The 22,142-nt window shown below is 53.1% G+C and overlaps 1 protein-coding gene across 1 annotated transcript; it reads right to left on the bottom strand.

Moving 5' to 3' along the window:
• Positions 1-16,268: 16,268 nt before the first annotated feature.
• FASLG (Fas ligand) lies at positions 16,269-21,349 on the bottom strand. The gene is made up of 4 exons (XM_038144416.1): positions 20,904-21,349; positions 20,553-20,598; positions 19,620-19,658; positions 16,269-18,939 (listed from the first exon to the last, which is right to left on the bottom strand). Exons 1-4 carry the CDS (start codon positions 21,276-21,278, stop codon positions 18,545-18,547), a joined length of 855 nt encoding a protein of 284 aa, XP_038000344.1. The 5' UTR covers positions 21,279-21,349; the 3' UTR covers positions 16,269-18,544.
• Positions 21,350-22,142: the final 793 nt, after the last annotated feature.

The following is a 22,142-nucleotide window of genomic DNA, read 5'->3' on the forward strand; positions in this document are numbered from 1 at the left end:
TATCGCTGTCTACAGCTCCCTGAAAGGTGGTTATAGCCAGGTGGGGCTGGTCTCTTTCTCCAGGAACTGACAGAAGCAGAGCACACAGCCTCAAGCTGCACCCAGGGAAATACAGATTGGATATTAGGAAAAAGTTTTTCACAGAAAGAGTGATAAAGTTCTGGAATGTTTTGCCCGGGGAGGTGGTGGAGTCACCATCCCTGGGTGTGTTTAACAAAGCCTGGGTGTGGCACTGGGTGCCGGGGTTTAGCTGAGGTGTTGGGGCTGGGTTGGACTCCATGATCTGGGAGGTCTCTTCCGACCCAGTGATTCTGTGAATTTCCCTGCAGTTGCAGGAGCTCCTTGCCGGAGTTCTGACCACAGTGACAGGGCACTGCGACGTGGTGGCATTAACCCGGTGCCAGGCCCCTGTGAGCCACCTCCTGGCCATGCAGCATCCCCTCCGTGCTGCAGGACCTGCCCCTGAACCCCTCCTTCACTGCCACCCTTCTGTGCTTCTGCCCCGTGCTGGAACCTAATAATCCGGGCTTCACCTCGGTAAGTCAGTGAAGCGGCAGCCGGGAGCGCTGCTGGTCACAGCCTGGGCTGTACAGACATCTAGTGGCCTCTGCTCAAACTCCACCGGTGCCTCCCTTTATCTGCGCTGCCACAGCAAAGACAAGGCGTGTCCCCTTGTGGGGCTTCCACACACTCAGAACAAACCTGCGCGACCCCAAGGAGCTGCCGGTTAAATAAGGAAACGCCTCAAATCCCATCCAACCCTGCTGCCCTGGCCCCTTTAGGGAGCCCAGGCCACAAAACAAATTATTTCAAGCCAAATGCTCTGGGCATATCTGAGAGCTCAGTTTTTACAGCAAGAGGAGGGAGCGCACAGCTTGTGTGATACTCATCTGATAAACATCCCTGCACACAGGAAAAACAACGGATGGCACTGCCCTGATAACGCTGAACCTGCCAGCCCAAAATCAAAAGCACCGAGGAGTGACAGGAAACCCAAAACCGGGAGATCTCAGCAAGCACAGCCCCCAGAGTGGCAGGACTGAAGGCATCACTCAGTGATCCAGTGCAGGGACCTCAGCTCTGCTCTTCCCCGTGTCCTGCAGAGACTTTCTCCAAGAATTAAACCACGGGCCTGGGACCCTGACAGCCTTAAAGAGTTTCTATTTCCCCTCTGTGTCCTGAGATACTTGAAAGGTTCCCAACACACACCTTAATACCCATTTCACAGGGAAACTGCTGCCTGAGAAAGCTGTGTCTGCAGGGCATGCCCCAGGCATCGCCGTGCTCAGCCTTGTCCCACGGCTGTGACTTCTGGCAGCCGTGCCCTGGTGGCACGGAGGTGCAGCACCGAGTTCACGCAGAGCAGGGCAGCTCTGAACACGCTGAGTTCTGACACATCTTGCTGGAAAGTAATATTCACACCACCCTGAAAGATTCTTTGGAGTACGCAAACAAGCATTAGTTCAGCCTTAATTTGTGTTTCTACGTCTCCACTCTGAAATGAGGACGGCCTGTCTCCCCCCAGCAAACTCAGTCTTATTTCAGTCATTTCCACAGGGTGGTGGGGGCAGCAGATGGCAATGACCGAGAGTTCACACCTGTGCAGAGTTTACAGTCAAACACCAGGGATCACCAGCTGGACACCACCACCAAGAGAGACCAGAGAAGTCCTGAACTCCCCCTCTTTCCCAAAGCAAAAATCTCACGTGAAAAAAAGCAGGAGAACTGCCCTGGCAGCTGTGTGTACACAGCAGCCTCTGCACCCACAGCCTGCCTTGGCTTTCTGCAATTATTTGGAGTGACTATAATCCCAAAATAGAGACAGCCTTCCTACCCTGCTCTGGATCTCCCCCTCGGGCTTTCCCCCAGGGCATCCTCGCCTTGCCGTGCACAGAAACATCCCAATTGTGACTGTGTGACAGTGACACATCCCAGCTGTGAATGTGTGAGATGGTATTTCTTGTTGAGACTCGGGTGTTTATTAGTTCTTATCCATGTTACAGTCTCACAAACCCTGAGCTCTACAGCACTTCACTCTAACTAAAAATGGAGCCCCCTCTCTCTCCACAAGGGCTTCTAAGGACAAACTGTGCAATTAAGAAATGACACCTGAATTATTTTTAGACACGGCTCCCGCAGAGGAAAGGGCTGGACCACAGGGCAGAACAGCCCCCAAAGGGTTCAAAAAGTGCAGCTCAAAGCAGGGAAGAGAAAACTACCCGGCTCCACGCAGAGGTGACCCTTGTCACCCCGTGCTTCTAAGTTCTTCTGAGTCTTCTGATGTTTACATTCCCACAATGAACTTCCTCACGCACTTTTCTGTAAATAATTATTGGTTTACATTATTTTCTGGAGGAGGAGAAATCTGATGGACTGTTGGTTTGTCCAGTGTCACAGGAGAGGTGGCACTGTCATCCTCCAATCCACTGCCACTTTTGGAAAACTATAAATGTTGGGGTCAGAAATTAAATTGCCCTTCCAGTGTCCGCGTCGTTTTATTCCGTGTCCTATAGCGACAGACCCTCCTCCCGCGGAGGAGGAGCGCGGCTCCTTCATCACCTGGGCGCATTTGAATTGGAGGAGGTGGGGATTTGGGGATGCCCTGAGCTGCTGCTGCTGCCTGGGGAGCTGCCGGGCCCCGTGAGGCCGAGCAGGAGCCGCTGCGAGCGCTCGGTTTCCTGCGGGGGGACAGCGTGAGTCACCGGCGCTGCGAGATGTCAACCGCGTGGGCAGGGCAAAAACAATGCAGATGCGCTGGTGGTGATCACGGAGAGGCAGCATCACCGCCAGGATGGGGTTTTTTCCTGCTTATCTGGGTGCCTGTAAGGCTGATGGCATCAGCTCAGCGGGCAGAGCGGCTGGCATCTCTCCCTGCCCCTGTGCCAGGACTGCTGAACGCCTCCTCTCAGAGTCCGGGGTCCTGTGCTCTGCTCTTTGCAACACAACTGTCACAGGCTTGGGAAGAACTGTATTTTTTGGGGGGAAGCAGCAAAAGCAGAAGGAAGTGAGAGGAGTTTATTGGATTTGCATGGCACTGTTGCAAAACCTTGGTAGTAAAACTCTAGTTCCCAATTAACCATTCTTGGGAAAAAATAGAGAAAGCATCTACCCTTATTAGAGAAAGGGCACTGGTGAAAAACGGCCTGATCTGGGTGAGAAATGAAACACCTGGTGATTAAGTAGCCTGAGAAATTCTGATTTGCTCATTCTCCCTGATTGCCTGGCATCCAGAGAGCCCCTTCTCAGGGTTCCTCTAGAGAATCCAGGCTCTTTTCACAACCTCCAGCACAAATGGAGCAGGTTTTCTTATGCCAGGTGCCACCTCAGGCGCAGCAAGCAATGCCACCCAGCTGAGCTGCCTGCATTCATTCCCCCACACCCTTGACCACCATCAGCATTTTCACCAGGAGCAATGTTTACACAATTACAAATAAATACAGGAAAAAAAACCCAAACACCCCCGCCCAAAAAAAAAAAAAAAAAACCCCAAACCAATGAACAACAACAAAAAAAAAAAACCACAAAAACAAACAATCAAAAAAACACCAAAACCAGAAACAGTTAAAACCTCAGAGGAAAAGGCATCACAAGAATCTTGCTGTTCTAACAGCAGAACTCCAGCTAGAACAAAGATTTTATACCTTTGGGGAGGATTTTGCAACAGATTAAAGAAAAAAACTACTCCCTTTACCAGCCAACGTGGGAAAGTAAACCAGTAATGTGGTTTTCAAACATGTATTTAAATGACGAGTTGTCTGTTATCTTGGAAATAAACACAATGTTGTCCCCCACTCTTGGTGGCAAACATGCATCCCCTGGTAAGAGACCAAATAACTGAGCCTGGGCAGTTGCAATGCTTTTGCCCAAGCAGGGAGTTTTAGAGCAGGAGAACAGGGCTCTGGAAAGATAAATGGTAATTTCTCCTGCTTATCTGAAGTAAGCTCATTTCATACATAAAAATAACAGCCCTGAAACAAAAGTGCATCTCAGGAGTGGCAGAAGCCACCTCAGCACAGGTGAGAGCATGAGGTATTACAGGATGGAGACAGCACTGCAAGGAGGGAGCCTTCTTCACTCAAAGCTTTGCAAAAACATTCCCAGGTACTTATAGGAAGAGAGCTCCCACTATCCAGCCTCAGCAGCCCTGGACAGGCACATTTACCCTCTGTGGCAGCACAGCCTGGCACTGGGCACAGCTTTGAGCTCCCTGTCCAGGAGATGCTCAGCCTCTGACATGCAAAGAATCCAAGGAGAGAACACAATAGTTTAAAAACCCAATAATTTCAAAGTAAGAGATGGAGAGGGCTTTTTCTGTTCCCCGCAGCTCCTCAGACACAGAGCTTCTTTGCCCTTTTCCAGCCTCACTGTAGAGAGGGGAAGGATAGAAATACACTCAGCTGAGGCCCAGCAGGGCAAGACAAGGCACAGGGTGAGTTCAAAGACCCATTTCTGCAGGGGCTGCTGATAAACAGTGCTGGGGCAGCCATTCCTTGTGAATTCTGCTCCTGCTCCATGTCCCATGCAGCTGCAGAGCACTCCTGGGCTGCTGCCAGAGCCTGGGCCAGCACCGGCCTTTAGCTCGACCCACTCAGCCCTCCTATCTCATCTCCTTCCACCAGGGCACGGAACAAATGTGGTGGAGGTGGAAAAGAGGTTGCTTTATGTCTCATGGAAATGCCTGCCTGGTATCTTATCTGCCCAGATCAGCTTTCGCAGGGGAAGCACTTGCGCTGCACTGCCTGTGATCAAACAGTGCCGAGGAGCTTGAGGTGCACAGAGGCGTCCCCCAGCCCCACTGCTGGACCCAAAACACACCAGGCACAGCAGCCAACCCCACCCCGGAGCAGAGCCCCTCTTTGCCCTTACCTCACTCAGCACGTCCACAGCCAGCTCCATCACTGCCTCCACTCCAGCCAGGCACAGCTCAGCCAGTTCCCAGTGGGTTGATGGCAGCAGAGCTGGGAATGCTCCCTGTTCCAGTGGATTGATGGCTGCAGAGCTGGGAATGCTCCCCGTTCCAGTGGGTTGATAGCAGCAGAGCTGGGAATGCTCCCTGTTCCAGTGGGTTGATGGCAGCAGAGCTGGGAATGCTCCCCGTTCCCAGTGGGTTGATGGCAGCAGAGCTGGGAATGCTCCCTGTTCCAGTGGGTTGATGGCTGCAGAGCTGGGAATGCTCCCCGTTCCCAGTGGATTGATGGCTGCAGAGCTGGGAATGCTCCCCGTTCCCAGTGGGTTGATGGCTGCAGAGCTGGGAATGCTCCCTGTTCCAGTGGGTTGATGGCTGCAGAGCTGGGAATGCTCCCTGTTCCAGTGGGTTGATGGCAGCAGAGCTGGGAATGCTCCCTGTTCCCAGTGGGTTGATGGCTGCAGAGCTGGGAATGCTCCCTGTTCCAGTGGGTTGATGGCAGCAGAGCTGGGAATGCTCCCTGTTCCAGTGGGTTGATGGCAGCAGAGCTGGGAATGCTCCCTGTTCCAGTGGGTTGATGGCAGCAGAGCTGGGAATGCTGCCCTGGAGGTGCCCGTTTTGGGGTGCAGCCTCCTACACGTCCTTTAGCCCCTCTGGCCTGTGCGTGCCAGCCTGGGGGAGTGACAGTGCTCCAGCAGAGCTCTCTGATCAGGTAAAGTCATCGAGGGTGATTTCTTAGGTGGCTTCCTTTCTTGTAAACACTGTTTGATCCCTGAGTGACTGCTGCTGAGCCTCACCTCGCTCGCTCTCGTGTGAGATTTAAGGCTCACAACCGCAGAAAAATATCTTTGTGGCTACAGTCCTGAGAACCTTGTAGCCCCCAGGCCTGCAAACGGGGCACTATGGAGCTGCACGCTAGCCAAGGGCACAGAGGCACAGCTTTCACTGCTCTTGCAGCTGGGCAGCCTAAACAGAACTGCAGATTTTTAGAGCCAAAGCGCCCCAGTCCCTCTGCACTCCAGGTGTCAGGCACAGAGGAGGGAAACAAAGCACTCCTTGTTGACTGGGATTCTGCTGCCTTTGGAGTTTGTCCAGCCTCAGTTCCAGCAGCTGTCCCAAAGAACTCTGGAGATGTGGTTCCAAGGAGTGACACTGTGATATCCACACAGCTCTGGGTCACGCAAAAGCCTCTGCCCACCCTCAGGCACCACCCACAAACAGATATTTGGTGCATTGTTAAAACTCTAAGCCTCCTTTTGGAGCACTGTCCCAGCAGCCAGAGGCGAATTAGCACAAAGCCAGGCCACTTTCAAACACCCACAGCAAACCCAAGTCTATAGCTGGCCCAAGCAGGAACATTAAATTGCAGAATTTAAAGCAAAAAGGAGAAAAGCACACAGCCTCACCTCCCAGCAGCACAGCAGAACTGAACTGCCTCCCAGCCACCTTTCCCCACTTCAGTAATTTGCCCAATCAGGGCAATTAAGCTTTGCTGTGCCTTGTACTCCACACCTGGGTGGAGAATGAGCAAATCAGAATTCCTCAGGCTATTTAATCACCAGGTGTTTCATTTCTCACCTAGATCAGGCTGTTCTTTACCAGTTGATCTTAAGTCTTTCCCTAGTAAGGGTAAAAGTTTTCTCTATTTTTTTCCCCAAGAATGTTTAATTTTGAACTAGACTTTTGCTACCAAAACCTTACCATGCAAATCCAATAAACTCCTCTCACTTTGTCCTGCTTTTCCCCCACTAATATGGTCCTTTCCAAGCCTGTGACAGTTGTGTTACAAGTCCCTGACTTTTTTTGGGACAATTTTTTGCATGCTGAGCCATGAAGAGAGCACTGATCTCTGGGCAAGGACATCTCATTTAAATGGGTTATCAACAGCAAGGGAAGAGCAAGGGAAGGCTGAAACCCATCAAGGTGTTGAAGGATTTCTCTTCTGTGTGCTTGGGCCCTTTGCGTTCCCATCACTTTGCTGATGAACCAACCTAAAGCTTTCAATTTGATGCACTTCATATCACACTCAACCCACTCTGGTCCCAAGAGGACGATGTGACAAATCTTCAGAGGAACTGGGAGAGCTCCAGTCCCTGAGCACTTTAACGTCCCTTTATTTGTCTAAAGCTCTTCAGGGACACAGCTGGAATGACATTCCTGGGCCTACCTGGTGAGCAGCCCCAGTAACACAAAGCTGGCAACAGCCACCTCCAATTGCTTTGAACTCAGCCAATGCTTCTTTGGATCCTAATCTACTTTGGAGTCTCCTGGGGATTTTACTTTTAAGATTACTCTGAATTCAGCTTCCCACTTGACATTCTCAGAGCAGCCTGGGTATGATTTTGCCCAAACCCATTTTTGCCTGTGTAAAGCAGGGTGTTCATTTAAACAGTGCCCTTTGAGCCTCCTTTCCTCAGCCTTCAAGGCCTCCATGCTTTTTGATCACAGCAGTTCATAAGTCTGCCATGACTTTCAGATTCTTCCCTGCAGAGCTGTTTCCTAACAAAGTCTTAACTTCTTTTTGCCAGGGTCTGGATTAAATGTGTGAGATGGTATTTCTTGTTTGGACTCAGAGATTTATTAGTTCTTCTCTATTCACAAACCCTGAGCTCTACAGCGCTTCAGTTTAACAAACTAAAAATGGAGCCAGGTCTCTCTCTCTCTACAAGGCCTTTTAAGAAATGACAGCTAAATTATTTTTACTTTTAACCCAATAATCAACCATCTTTGGCCTGCAATATGGACTTTTTTACCCAATTACACAAAACCACCCAAACCCATGGACAAGAAGGTGAAGAAGAAGGACCAGCCATGGCCCTAAAACCTCCATCTTACTTTATTACTATATTCTAAACCCTTAAACTCTAAGTTTTCCACCCTGTGATATTACACGCTTCTATTCAAACTCCACACCCACAATCCCAGTTCTATCATTCCATTTTGGAAGCCTTCTCCACGGCCTCAGGTCAAATGCAGTGTTCTCTTGGGGGTCAGTGCCTGGCAGCACAGAAAGTCTAAAATTCTCAGCAGCCAGGGCTCCAACAACAAAGCTCATCCAGCAGTGACTGGGAGGTGCAGGATGCCTTAGGATTGCACGGCAGAGCAGACTCTGTCTCATCCCAGACTCTGTCTCATCTCAGGAAGCCCTTTGAGGCTCCCCTGTCAGGAGTTAAGGTCTCTGGAGCAGCAGTGGATCAGCACCACCAGAAGCACACAACCCCCACTGGCTGTCCTGTCCCTGTCCTCAGTAACCTCTGCTTCCTGCCCAGCGTGGCTTGGTTTCCTGTAGCTGCCTTTCCACCAAATAAAGACACATTTTCTGTTTGTATTTGCTGTGCCGTTAGGCCGTGAGCTGTCTGTCACCCTTGCTGCTGATTTTCTCCCTTCCAGGTGGCAGTGAGGCGTCACTGGGGACGGTGAGGAGCACCTTCAGCTGGAAGAAGTCTGTCACCCCAGAGGTGTCTGCGGTGGGGAGGAGCTGTTCATCCCCTCCTGCACGTCCCCTCCTCCTCCCTGGCTGCTGGAGGAGGCTTTCCCTGCCTGAGAGCATCACCCTGAGAGCAGAGACATGCACAGAGAGCATGGGACCTGGCTCTGAGCCAGGATCAGAAGGTGAGAGAGGCTCTCTGGGGAGTCCCTGTCCAGCCTCCTGTGCCAGACAGGGCTAACAAGCAGAGCAGAGTGCTGGCAGGTGTCATCCCACCCTGGAGCTCCTGGCCCGGCCACCACCAGGTGACATGGAAGCCTCTGATCATCATCTCTCACCCTCCCAGGAGCAGCAAGGGCGGTCACCATGGCCCTGCAGGACACGTGGAGCTCTCCAGGCCAGGGGATGCACTGCCTGGAGGGGAGCCCAGCCCATGGAGGCTGCTGGGCACCCTCAGCACCATCCCTGCCCACAGGGAATGGGCACTGCTGCAGGACAGGCGGGCACCTCGCTCATCAGCAGGGAGGAAGGAGCTTCCAAAGGTGCTCAGCTCAGCTCAGGCATGGAGCCAGAGCACCTGGGCCAGGGAAGGGTCCAGCAGTCCAGCCTTCATGGAAGGATGGGCTTTGTCCCCATGGGAGGATGGGCTTTGTCCCCATGGGATGATGGGCTTTGTCCCCGTGGGAGGATGGCCTTTGTCCCCATGGGAGGATGGGCTTTGTGCCCCCAGCCCTCAGCAGCCCCAGCTGTGAGTCACCTCCCCGGTGAAGAGTGGTTTGCAGGATGCAAATGTTGATGAATCAGCTGGGCCTCGGTGTCTCCAGGCTGATCTGAACACCCCGGTGTCACAGTGCCACGCCACCCCTGCAGCTGAGGGGCTGTCACAGCTCCTCCTGGCAGCAGGCAGGACGCAGGGACACGGGGATAGGTGTCAGTGGTGCCCGTGCCAGGCAGCTGGGAGCTGCCAGCTCTCCTTGTGCCACCAGAGATGTGCTGGCAGAGCTGTGCCTGCAGCCAGCATGGAGCCCCTGCCAAAGCTGTCCAAATCCTGGGCCTCCCCTCACAGCCCTGGCTCCAGCCCCTGGGTTTGCTGCAGGCTTGGTGTGTGCGGCCACACCTTTGTCCTGCTCCCCTGGATGCCTTTTGGGGCTGCCTAAAAACAAAGCCAGACAGAACTAAGGGAATAAAAACCAGTTCTATTTATTGAAGGGCTTTCAGGTGCATTTAGGGCAGACAAAGCTCCCCAGGGGCTGCACCCAACAATGGATGATGGGTCACGGGTTTTCACACTTTTATAAGTTTGGTCCATTTCCATATTGGGGGTTAATCTCTCAATTACATCTTCAGGTCATGAAGTCATTTACCCCAAGTTTGCACCCCCCCAAACTCCCTTTTGTTTCCATTTCTCGGGGCCTGAGGCAGTGAGGTGTCCTTGATTGCCAGGTCTGGAGAGGAATTGCTGTGTCTGACCAAAATGGGAAAGCAGCAGCTAACACTGGATATGGAGTTTGGAGCTGTACACTAAAGAACTGCAGGACTGCAAATAGATAAAAAATATACAAGCTGAAAGCCTAAGGCATCACCCTTCTGCTGAAAATGTAACTCACAAAGGGTGCACTGAGAGTCAGTTCAGACCAGTGTCCCCAAAGTGCCAGGCACTGAAGGGAAACATTTTATATCTGTTTTGTTCTCCCTCCTTGCCCTGAATTGTTCCTTACTAAAAAGAAACATTTTTTAATTTCTCTCCAGGCTTTCCCTTCCAGCCACTAGCACAGAAATTTGACTTTTGGCAGAGTTCAGGCCACCACCCTCTCCTGAGCACACACCTCGGGGCTTGGCTTGGTGCATCTCCAGCAGCTCAGGTGGCTCCAGACAGAGGTACAACACAACAGAAATTCCCACATAAGTCCTCCAGGCCTTCAGGCTTTAAGAGTGATACTGGGGGACTCATAAGACGGGAAATAAAAGCATTACATCAATTGCAGAGCAATTGCATTCCATTTCCTTGCAAATTTAAATGCAGCACAATTCAAGGGTCCTGCCTGAAGTGCTGACATTTTACCTGCCCTGGCTGGCTGTAAGTTGTGTTATGGGTAGGTTTGCTTCATTTCAGGAGGAAAATGCCTGTCTACAGACAATGACAGCATTTACTAATGAATAATGAGTGTCACTTTCCACACAGACCGTTTGCCACAGCTTCCAGCAGCTCGGCCACATGTCACCCACTGTGCCAGCACAGCCCTGCTTGTCTCCTCCACAGCCACCTCCAGAGCCTCCTGCTTGCCCACCCCAACACCTCCCTTCTCATGAGTGCCTTTCCAGGATCCACACCATGGCAGGGGAATGCATGAGGGGCAGGAACGGCAGGGAGCTGTTTTATCAGCTGGGAGAGGCAGAGGAGCTGGGAATGAAGGCACAAAGGGGGAAAAAATGGGCTGGAGGTGTGTGGAAGGCGTTGCTTTGTCTTTGTTTCTCACCACCCAAGCCTCTTTGAACTGGCAATAAATGGGTTTCCCCCAGCTGAGTCTGTTTTGGCAGTGAGGGTAAGTGCTCTACCTGCATTTATGCCAGCCACAAAGCCTTTCTAATGTCTTTTCTGTGCTGTTTAGGAGGGGCAGTGAGAGTGGCTCAGTGGCCATGATTGGGGTCAGCCCAATATTGAAATTTCAAGCACAAAGAGGTGTGTCCAGCCAGCAGGAGTCTCTTCTGTAGCACGCTCTTGAGTGCATCACACCCGGCTCAGCCCTGCTTGCCCCGTTCAGCACACAGGGATGCTGAGAGAGGGAAACAAAAAAGGAATTCCATCTGCATCTCTGGCAGGTCCCAGGGAGGGAGAGGTTCCCAACAGGCCCTGCCCAGCTGACCCAGCAGCCCCATGTCAGGCTGAGGGTTTACTGGAAGTCACCACAGAGTCTCACTGCCCAGCCCTTTTACACTCAGCAAGAAAGAACAGAGATGCTTCACATTTCTGCGTTTAATGTGCTCCTGGAGACCACAGGAAATAGCACTTTTTAAAAGTAGGTCTTCAGGACAGGGGTAGCTATCTTTTTTTTTTCTTTTTTTCTTTTTTTTTTTTTTTTTTGGTCACAGAGGAAATCAGAAGTAAAGAATGAGATGAGTAAAGAGCAGTTAAAGAAAGGCTGAATTTCCGAACCAGTTACGAGATGGGTTCTGCCTGCAGGTGATTCAATGGTTCTGCACGAGGTTTTCACACCCTAAGAGCAAAAGCAAAGTGTTCAACAGTGGTACCTGAATTACAGAGGGCACAAACCACTAGAAAAGAGTTGCAAGAAAACAAAGAAGAGCAGTTTGGTGACAAGAAAAGGTCAGTTTTCCAAAGAAGGCTGTACAAAGAGGCAACACCTGCTGTCTAAGTGTTCCTGGAGAGACAAGGGCTTAAAGGCAGAAACCATGAATTTCTTTTCTCTGAGCCACATCATTCCTAGAACATTATTCTCTCAGTGGCTGTGGGCTGGTGGGGGGGACAAGCTCCCCCTGTCACCATTTCCACACACATTTCTGGTGCTGGGCATGGCCCCACCACAGGCACTGCAGGAAGCCAGGCAGCTTCTCCTCCCTGCCTGCAATCCCAGGGCTCCCAGGCAGCTTCTCCTCCCTGCCTGCAATCCCAGGGCTCCCAGGCAGCTTCTCCTCAGTGCCTGCAATCCCAGGGCTCCCAGGCAGCTTCTCCTCCCTGCCTGCAATCCCAGGGCTCCCAGGCAGCTTCTCCTCCCTGCCTGCAATCCCAGGGCTCCCAGGCAGCTTCTCCTCAGTGCCTGCAATCCCAGGGCTCCCAGGCAGCTTCTCCTCCCTGCCTGCAATCCCAGGGCTCCCAGGCAGGCAGCTGAGACCAAAGCGCTGCTGCCAAGTGCCAGTTTTAGGGTTTGGGTTTTTTTCAAAGAGTTCAGTGGTTGTATGGCTGCTGGCAACTCTGCCTTCAGCCCCAACACCCCCAGCAGCACTCCTGAGCATGGCAGCCTTGGTGGCTGCCACCACGTCCCCAAGTTCTGTTGCTTTGTCCCCTCAGGGCATCCTCCAGCTTCCTTCAAGCACCAGGGCTGGGGTTTTGCTGACTCCTGTCTGCAGGGAGATAAAGGATGGCAGTGAGTGCAACAATTTTGGCTGAAATGCTGGTCAGGACTTTCAGGTAGTGTCCTGCAGGAGAGAGGAATCAGCACTTGGAGGCATGCTGGAGCCCTGGTCACTGATAATTTTAGATTTTCTGTGCTGCCAGGCACTGACCCCCAAGAGAACACTGCATTGACCTGAGGCCGTGGAGAAGGCTTCCAAAATGGAATGATGGAACTGGGATTGTGGGTGTGGAGTTTGCATAGAAGTGTGTAATATCACAGGGTGGAAAACTTAGAGCTGAAGGTTTTAGAATATAGTGATATCTATGAAACAAGATGGATGTTTAGGGTAGAGGCTGGTCCTTCTTCTTCACCTTCTTCTTCACCTTCTTGTGCATGGGTTTGGGTAGTTTTGTGTAATTGGGTAAAAACGTCCCCACTGTGGGCCACGGGTGGTTGGTTATTGGGTTAAAAGTGAAAATAATTCAGGTTTCATTTCTTAATTGGACAGTTTGTCCTTAAAAGCCCTTGTAGAGAGAGACACATGGCTCCATTTTCAGTTTGTTAGAGTGAAGTGCTGTAGAGCTCAGGGTTTGTGAGACTGTAACAGAGAGAAGAACTAATAAACACCAGAGTCCCAACCACAAATATCATCTCACACATTTAATTTCAACCCTGGCAACAAAGAAGATAAAAACTTGGCATTGGCAGAAGCTCCCAGTGCCAGCTATGGCCACCAGCAGCCCACAGCAAAGAGTCTGATGGCAGCAGGAACCTGTGCAGGTGCTGCTCTGCTCCTTGCAGGGATCCTGTGCACAGCCCTGGCACTTTTCCTGTGGCACTGCAGCCCCTCAGCTCTGGAACGTTTCATCTGTGCCTTGGAGGGCTCTGGAGACATGGATGCATCAACAGGCCGAGGGATCTCAGCCTGTCCTGTCACTAACACCCCCTGTGCAGAATAAAATGCATGTGATGACAAAATAAACTCTTCAAGGGCAGGGAGACAGGACCTCAGGATGGCTCAAACTGGATTAGGGAATTACAATCCCCTTCTTTCCATCTGAGCCTTATCTGAGTCACCTCCCCCAGCAGAGCAAGCAGGGTCTGCACAGGATGTGAGGGGGGAATTTCAAGCAAAATTATAATTTTTTTCTGCTGCTCAAGGAAAAAAGAACAGTCAGCCAAGGCACCCTGGCTCAAACCAAGTGCAGCAATGGGGTTTAACTGCTGAATGTGCTGAAATCCTCCTGCTCCTTCACTGCTGGTACCAAGCAGGGAACCTGAGGAAATGGCATTCTCTTTTGTGCATTCTTGATCTGCCGTGCTTTGGATTTCTCCTTCAGGGCTGTAATGAAAGTTAAATCTTGGATGATTTAAATCTCTTCTTCATGCAGAAATCTTATTAGCAAGCACAAATGTTCCTCTCTGCTGCCTTTTTCTCTGACATATTTTGCCTCTGTGTTGACATAAGCCTCACAGTAGGGAGGAGAGAGAACCACCAGGAACACCAGGGGAAATGCGTGTGCCCAGCACAGAGCTGAGGAGAACACGCACTCCAGTCCTGGTAGCCATTCAGGTGGCCCAGCAGGCAGCTACTCCCCTGCCAGGGCAGCTGTCCTCGGTGAATTCCCCAGGGAATTGGGTGACCAGCTGGCTTTCAGTCCCCAGGGATGACCTGACCAAGGGGAACCAGAGGAATCCCCAACAACAAAAGAAATCTGGACAGGGAGACTTTTTCAACTGTTGTTGAAGGAAACTGGTTGTGGAATGTGGGAAGAAGAGAGAGGAACAGTTAAAATATAATATCTGTGGTGGTTTATATAATATAATACCTGTGGGGGTTTGTAAGGGGGGAGAGAAGGTGATTCTCTCACATCCTGTGCTGAGGAATGGGGAGGCAGCTGAGGGAGAGGAAAGCGTGTTGTGATTTGAAATTCCACCTGCAGCTTTGAGTCTCTTTGCTCCTCAGAGGAATGAGCAGCTCATTTCCAATCAAACCTGGGAGTCCCCAGAGCAGAGAGCCTTTGTGCCTGTTCCCACAGCTGCTGGGACAGGCCATGTGCAGGAACAGAGCACCTGGCTCTCCTCATTACCCTGAGAGATCAATCAGCAACAAGCTGTCAAGCTTTTCTTCTTCCTCATTTCCTTTTCTTTTTAGTCATTAAAATCAACCAGAAATTCACATGCAACTTGCCTCACCTTGCAGCAAAATTACTCTGTCTTTACTCATCTCCTCCTCTCTGCTGCGTTGAACCTCAGCCACTTAGTCATGCCTAAAATTCCACTTCTGTAACCGTGATGTAATACCCCCATGTGTCAGAGCACTAGGAGAATAAAAGCAGTATCTAAATCTACCCCTCTTTCTCCTGTCTCTAACCACCAGACAAACTCCTTCCCAACCTGGTAAAAATGTGCCAGAGTCTGTGCAGCTCCTTGGGCTGAAAGAAGTGACCCCACACAGGACATTGTAACAGAAACTCAGAGAGCCCAAGGCTGGCCTCAGGGGAAAAAAAAGGGAGGTAAAAAGAGATTTCAAAAAGAAGTCTGCAATGTAACCCCTTAGTTACAGCCCGTCCTGAGCCTACACAAGGTTTGCAAGGCACTGGAACCTGGTCTCAGGTAAATAGGATACAGCATCTAACGCACATCAGCCCCAAGAGAGGCCAAATCTCTGCTGAGCAGCTCTCTGCTGAGCAAACAGAACAAATATTTGCCATGCAGAGCCCCATCTGGGCAGCTGCACATCCAAACAGCTGCTCACAGGAGCTGGCTGTGTGCCAGGTGGAGGGAGCAGAGCAGAGAACTCTGTTCAGGACATGATCTGGGCTCCTCACTTCTTGTCAGCCACGTTCTCTGCAGAGTGGGGTCTCTGGAGCCTGTAAATGGTGCTGAAACCCCTGAGGCACCTCCACACCTGACCCAGGCTGCTCCATCAGGAGAGAGGATGTCAGCTCAGAGCACTGCAACCACAGCCTGCAGGGCCAAGAGAACCCAAACGCCCCAGTGCTCCGTCCTGCTGGTGCACCTGGGATTGCCTTTCTCATGCACAGACCCTTCCCTCGCTGGGGAGAGAACAAAATACTTGGTAGGTTCCAATTAAATTTCAATAATTTATTTTTATTTTAAAAATTTTAAGTACAGCCCAAGAGCTACTAAAAATCACAGAATGATTTGGCCTAAAGATGGCTCCAACACCCCCAGGTTATGGCAGGGACCCCTCCTGCTAGGCCAGCTTGCTCAACGCCCCATCCCACCAGGCCTCGAGCCCTTCCAGGGATGGGGCACCCACAGCTTCTCTGGGCACTGCCAGGGCCTCATCACCCTCGTAGGGAAGGATTTCTTCCCAGTGTCCAGTGTAAACCTGCACCCTTTCAGCTTAAAGCCCTTCCCTCTTTTTCCTGTCACTCCATGCTCTTGTCACAAGTCCCTTCCCAGCTCTCTGGGAGCTCTTGAGGCACTGGAAGGGGCTCTGAGGTCTCCCTGGAAACTTCTCCGGGCTGAATAACCCCAACTCTCTCAGCCTGAGAGAGCCTGATGTCAGCATTAAACACTCTTTGAGTATTTAATGGTAACAATTAGCAAAAGTGTCTTTAAATGAGCAGCTAATTTGCTAGGTCAGCTGATGAGTTTAATAAAGTCGGTGTGGCACAAGCAGCCTATGAATTGAGAAGGTCCAATCCTGCCATGAGCTCACTCCCAGTCTGCAGGCAGAGCCCAGGAGCTCAGCATGGCTTTGCTCTGGGCACTCCAGGGATGTTTGAGGGAGGGATCACAGAGCAGGACCACGTCCCACGTCCCGCTGGCAGCTGTGTCCTGACCCAGGAGCAAGCCTGGGAGCCCCAGCTTGGTCCTGCACCCGCTCTGCCCTCCTCAGGAGGCCCAGAACTGTTTGCAACAACTCTGCCCACCCCACTGTGCCCCTGCCTCTGATAGCTGCAGCTCTGGGGTGCCCTTGGCATTTCAGCTAAGGACAGATCTCATCCCCTCACAAGGGCCAAAGCTCGTCCTGCCCCAGAGCTGACTGTAGCCACAGCCTGCAGGGTTACTGTGGGGTGACCTAGAGAGGCTTTGGGATCCTTCCAGCCCTTCCAACCCCGTGCCAGCAGGCAGAGGAGCCACAGGGCAGGTTTCCTGTGGGCCCAAAATGCCCTGCCTCTCTTCAGGCTGCTCCCCAGTAAAAAGGGAAGCACCTGATGTGCTCGGCTGGTTTGGCTGCAGAGACAGCTGTACAGAGAGCTCACTCCTCACTTGGATGTCCCATCACCAGGAGAGCAGCCCAGCCCAAAGAGCAATCAGAAGAGAACAGCCATTTCCAGCCTTTCCTGGGAAGGTCAGGATGCAGCAGCTCCATCCCTGTGCTGCGCAGTTTCACCCTCTGATACGTGCAGAGAAAATGTCAAGCCAGAAGACGCCTGAACTTCATCCTTTTGAGATTCTTTCCACCCTGAGAAATGCACTGGAAACATCAGCACAGCGAGCAGGGCTGCAGCTTTCCCCTCCCACTGGCCACAGCAGTAGCCAGACCACCGAGAAGTTTCGAAGAAATAAACTTCCCTGAAGCAGATGACACAAACCACACCGAGCTGAGAGCAGCACCCTGGCAAAGGAAACAAATGCTGCAGGCTGCTGAGGAGCCACACTCACTGAGAGCAGCAGCAGAGCTGCAGGAGGGCAGGAGCACGGGCAGAGGTGATGCTGGACCAGCTGCAGCCCGTGTGTCCTGCCTGGTGGCAGTGGCAGTGACAGCCCCAGGGTTAGAGCCCCGTGGAGCTGACACCAGGATGAACAAATAGGATTTGGGTGGGTTTTTTTTTTGCACCACTTTGTTTCTTTGCCCTGCAGACCACTCTGTGAGAAGTGCTTCTGGGGCCAGAGGTCACTCAGATGGAGCCTTTGGGGACAGACAGCAGCACTTCTGCTCAGCCACCAGTGCCTGGCTCCTCTCCAGCTCTAGCCTGGTTAGAGATCAGGTTTGAGATCAGCCCCTTCCTGATGGGCTTGGGCTGCCTGCTCTGTGCTGCCACACCACACCTTCCCAGGCCCCAGATCCTCATGTTTCCGTGCTGGAGCTCCAAAGCCCCACGGAAAGGGCCCTGTGCAGTGCCAAGCAGGCAGCAAAGAGGGATGAGGCTCCCAGATTTCTGCCATGCTGCTAGAGAAGGAATGAGGCGCCCCTGATCACAGAGGCCTTGCAGTGCTTTGGCCATGGCCCAGCCCGTTGCCCCAAATGAGGAGAGGACAGCACCACTCACTAGAAAAATATATATTTACCATCTGTGTTTTTCTCAGGAGAGAACATCTCATGGCAAGGGGTCCAGCCAAGGCCACGCAATTGACAGGCGTCCAGCGTGTCACCAGCTGCATCAGGAAAGGGGAGGCAGAGCCTCCACGGAGAGCCCTCAGGGGCTGAAGGGGCAGGAGGGGGGCTCGAGATGCTGCTTTCACCTCAAGCCCCAGTGCCCTGCAGTGCTGGGTTGCTTTAGATTGCACCAGCAGAGCCCACGGCCACCCCACCATCCCCAGCACCATGGTGTGGTCACACTGCCACTTCTGGGACACCCCTCAGGGCACTGCTGCTCCCGCCATCTTCCTTGCAAGGCACTTGGGATGAGTTAAATAAAGAGGTCGGGGAGCATTTCCTGGGATGGGAACTGTCCGTAGCTTAACACAAAATGCACGCAGCACCTATCCCAGCCCAGCTAGCAGGAGGTGCCTGTGGTACGGCAGTCCCAGTGCTGGGCAGTGCCAGCCATGGCTCAGGGGGAGCAGCTGCTCATCCCCACACCCTGTCTGGGGGGGGTGATACCTCCTTAACACCCCCAGCTGTCCCCGCCAGGGCTGTGACACCACGGGGAGCAGCAGGTCCCACCATCTTCTCAGGCAGCAAGTCGTGAGTTCCAGCAGGGTCTTCAGCACGCCACATTCTGAGTTTGTTGGGGTTTTTGTCAGGAGAACGTGGGCAATCCGGTTCAGGCTGATGCAGCACAGCCCTGGTGCTTTCAGGCCTTTCCCATTGCTTGGATCCCCTCACGCTGAAGCCCAAACATGGTTTCTGGGTGGGTTTTGTGGTGTCCAGGCAGCTCTCAGCCCTCACACATCCGTGTGGGTGTGTGTGTGAAGGGGCTCCAGCCACACTCCGTTTCAAAGCTTAAACAAACCAAAGAAAGTCTTGGACTCCTCAAAGTTAACCAGGGCGATTTTGGAGACGTTGACGTGCAAGCTGTCCATCTTCCTGAGCCTGAAGAGAGCCCCCAGGTAGCTGCTGCGGGCCCACATCCTCTGGCCCGTGCAGAAGTTGCTGACTCTGTCCTCCATGAGCACGAGGCTGCCCGGGGAGGCCGGGTTCCTCTTGTACACCACGTGGGACAGGAGCTGGCTGTCGCAGGCGCTGCCGCGGAACAGCACCTTGGAGTACACGAAGTACAGCCCCGGCTCGCTGACCAGCAGCCCCCGCTCCTGGTACTGGATGCCACTGGTGTAGGCATGGCCAGAGATGGGCTCCCACTCCAGAGGCAGGTCCCTCTGGGCTGGGTTGCCTGGAAGCCAAAACAAGACCAAAGAAAAGGGTGGGAAGTGCGTTTGGTTGGGTGGGTTTGGCTCAGGTCACGCCCCACATCACGAGGCAGCCGTTCTCCAAGCCTTGTCTGCAGCATGGAAAGTCCTCCTGGGCCTCACCCCTCGCCAGTGCCAGCCCCCGTGCCACTCCTGCCCTGCACACCCCAAAAACCAGAGCCAGGCCTCACTGAGAAGCACAAGTGAGGGGGAGGGTTTTGTCTGTGGAGCAAATTTCCACCATCAGAGCAGACGTGTCACCCGAGGAGGACAGCAAAGCCTGTGTGGGGTGGGCTCCTCTTAACTCCAGCCATGGCACCCTCTGACCCCATCCCAGCTGCCATGGCACACCCTGAAATTGTTCCAGGAGCCATGGCACCCTCTGATCCCATTCCAGGAGCCATGGCACCCTCTGACCCCATTCCAGCTGCCATGGCACGCCCTGATCCCATTCCAGGAGCCATGGCACCCTCTGATCCCATTCTAGCTGCCATGGCACCCCCCGATCCCATTCCAGGAGCCATGGCATGCCCTGATCCCATTCCAGGAGCCATGGCACCCTCTGATCCCATTCCAGGAGCCATGGCACCCTCTGATCCCGTTCCAGCTGCCACGGCACCCTCTGCCCCACCCCAGGTGCCAGCCCTGCTCCCCCAGCACGTACCTGTTACATGGGCTGCCCTCCTCACCTCCTTCCTCTGCCCTGCACAAAGAGAGGGAAGACATTGGCCGTGAGCTCCATGGAGAAGTCAGCCCAGAGAGCAGGGGGACACCTGAGACCCTGCAAACCACCCATCCCACTGGGCAGGCAGGAAGTGGAGCTGTCCAAAGGAAGGGACAGCACAGCTGGGAAAGCTCTGCCTGCCCTACAGGGCTGATTTCCCTCGGGAGAGATGGGCCCATTCCAGTGACTTGGTATTTGGAGCCCGTCCACTCCATCCCTTCACTTTTCCTCAACATCTACTTCATCTTCTCTAATTTCAGACTCAGCCTTTTCTTTTCTCGAGCCAATTAAATTTTCCTCACCGCTCCCCCTTCTCCTTTACACCCTTTCCCTGTTTCTATTTCTTTATCCATCCCCCTCAAGAAATTCAGGTTTATTATTTATGTTCAGCTTCTGCTAAAGAAGCCCGTGGTCAGAGCACTGAGCATCCAGGTCAAATGAGAGCACCCCTTCCCCTAAAGGGGAAAATTTAATCGTGTAGGAGTTGATGAGAACCCTTTCCCAAGAATTTTGCTATTTAATTTTCTTTTTTTAAATTCAGTATCAGAACAAATTTGAAAATAAATTTTCTAATTAATAAAATTCTCAGGGTGAGGGGGGAATAAAACTTTTCAGAGTTAGAAAAAAACTGTCAAGAGGACTGAAAATTTCTTTCTGACTTGGCCATTTTTGAAAAGGATATCCTCACTTATAACATTAACATGGAATGCAAAAGAAAAGCCATAGCTTGGAAGTTCAAACTGCAGCTTTTAAATTGTTCTACCCAAATTGAAACTTTTTTTTTTTTTTTCCCTAAATGAAATCTGGGAAAATTGGCAGATTCTTGCGGAAAGTTTCAATTTCACGGGGCTCCTCCTGCAGGCACGGACTCACCTGTGAGTTTCTGAGAGGCTGGAGGGATGTGCTCAGCGCTGGCAGACTGGCAAGAGAGAAGAGGGACATTGGCTTAGAGCGTGAGCAGCCTTTGACCGTGTTAAATCTGGGGATTTAGCTCCATGGGGAGCTGCGAAGCGCTCAGAAATATTCAGGGAGAGAGCTGGCAGCTCTCAGGAGCACAGAGATATCCAACCGAGCAGTCCCTGAGGGGAACAAGCACCCCCTTCCTCTGTCCCAGCAGGCACCGAAATGCCACCCTCGCGGCCCTTGGGAGCATCTCAGCCACCATTCCAAGGGCTCCTTTTCCCCGTTTGCCCCGGGACCTGCGCCCAGCCAGGCAGACCTCACCTCTCTGAGTTCATCCACCTCCTTCTCCAGGTGAAAAATCTTAAATATGCTCAGCCCCACTCCGGTGAAGGCCACCAGGATCAGCAAGAACATCACGAGGAAGCCGACGCTCCTCCTTTCCCGGTCTTTTTCCCGAGGCTTTCTGCTCCGCTCGGGGACGGGCGGTGGGAAAGGAGCCGCGGGGGCGCAGGGAGCCCCTGCCTCGGCGCAGCCGTCCAGCCAGAAGATCTGCGGGTAGTAGTTCAGGTTCTGCTGCACGGGCGGCAGCGGCACGGGCCGGACCTGCCTGCTGGGCTCGTCCTTGCGGCAGCCGAGCCCCGCCGGGCCGGGCGCGGCCCGATTCCCGGGGACGGCTCTGCCCTGCTGCGGCTGCATCCGTGCGGCTGCGAGCGAGGGATGCTGCGACTCCGAGAGCCTCGCAGCATCGGCGGCAAAGCCCCTTCCGGCCCGCCGGGGCCCGGGACCCACCCTCCTCCCACAGCCCCGCTCCGGGGGCTGCGCTGCCGCCCGGGGCTCCGCGGTCCCGCACCCGCAGCCGCTCCCCGAAATCCGCTGCCTCCGCGCCACCCGACCGCGGGCAGGGCTGTCGAACAGAAGGAATGACAAACCCTCCGGCGTCCCGCACCGCAAGGGACAGACGAAGCCCGGGAGTCCTTCCCGGCAGGGGATGCGGAACCGAGCCCGTGGGATGCGAGGGATCGCTCCGTTCCCGTGCGCCGGGCATCCCTCGCTGCCTTTCCCCGGCGCTCCGCGGGGCACTGCCCGGGCGCAGCACGCCGCTCTCCTGCCGCGGCTGAAGCCTCGGAGAGCAGAAGGCAGCCTGGGCAGAGCTGCCCCAGCGGAACTGCCCGGGCAGAGCCGGCTCCGGGGCTGCCCTCCCGCCTTCCAAGATAACACAGAGTGCAGACCGTGCGGCGAGGACCAGCACTTTTGGGAGCTCACTGCAATATCCTATTGAGGAGAGACCGGGACATTTCCATTTCCCAGTTTCCATTCCTCATGTGCTGCAGATTTCGACAGTGAGGGGGGACAGTGAGGTTTCCCCACAGATTTACAGGTGCACACAAGGCTTTAGGAATACTTTTTCTTTCACTTTACAGACCCGTGTTGAAGTGTGTATTTCTACGGGGTAGTGTTAAAATAAGGAAATGCTTAACACAAGAGCAAACCAGAGATTAGTCTCCTGTGGCTGAAGGAAGCAATCACAATACACAGGCTTTGATCTTGAACATCAAAACT

This window comes from Motacilla alba, chromosome 8 (genome assembly GCF_015832195.1).
Source record: "Motacilla alba alba isolate MOTALB_02 chromosome 8, Motacilla_alba_V1.0_pri, whole genome shotgun sequence".
NCBI lineage: Eukaryota > Metazoa > Chordata > Aves > Passeriformes > Motacillidae > Motacilla > Motacilla alba.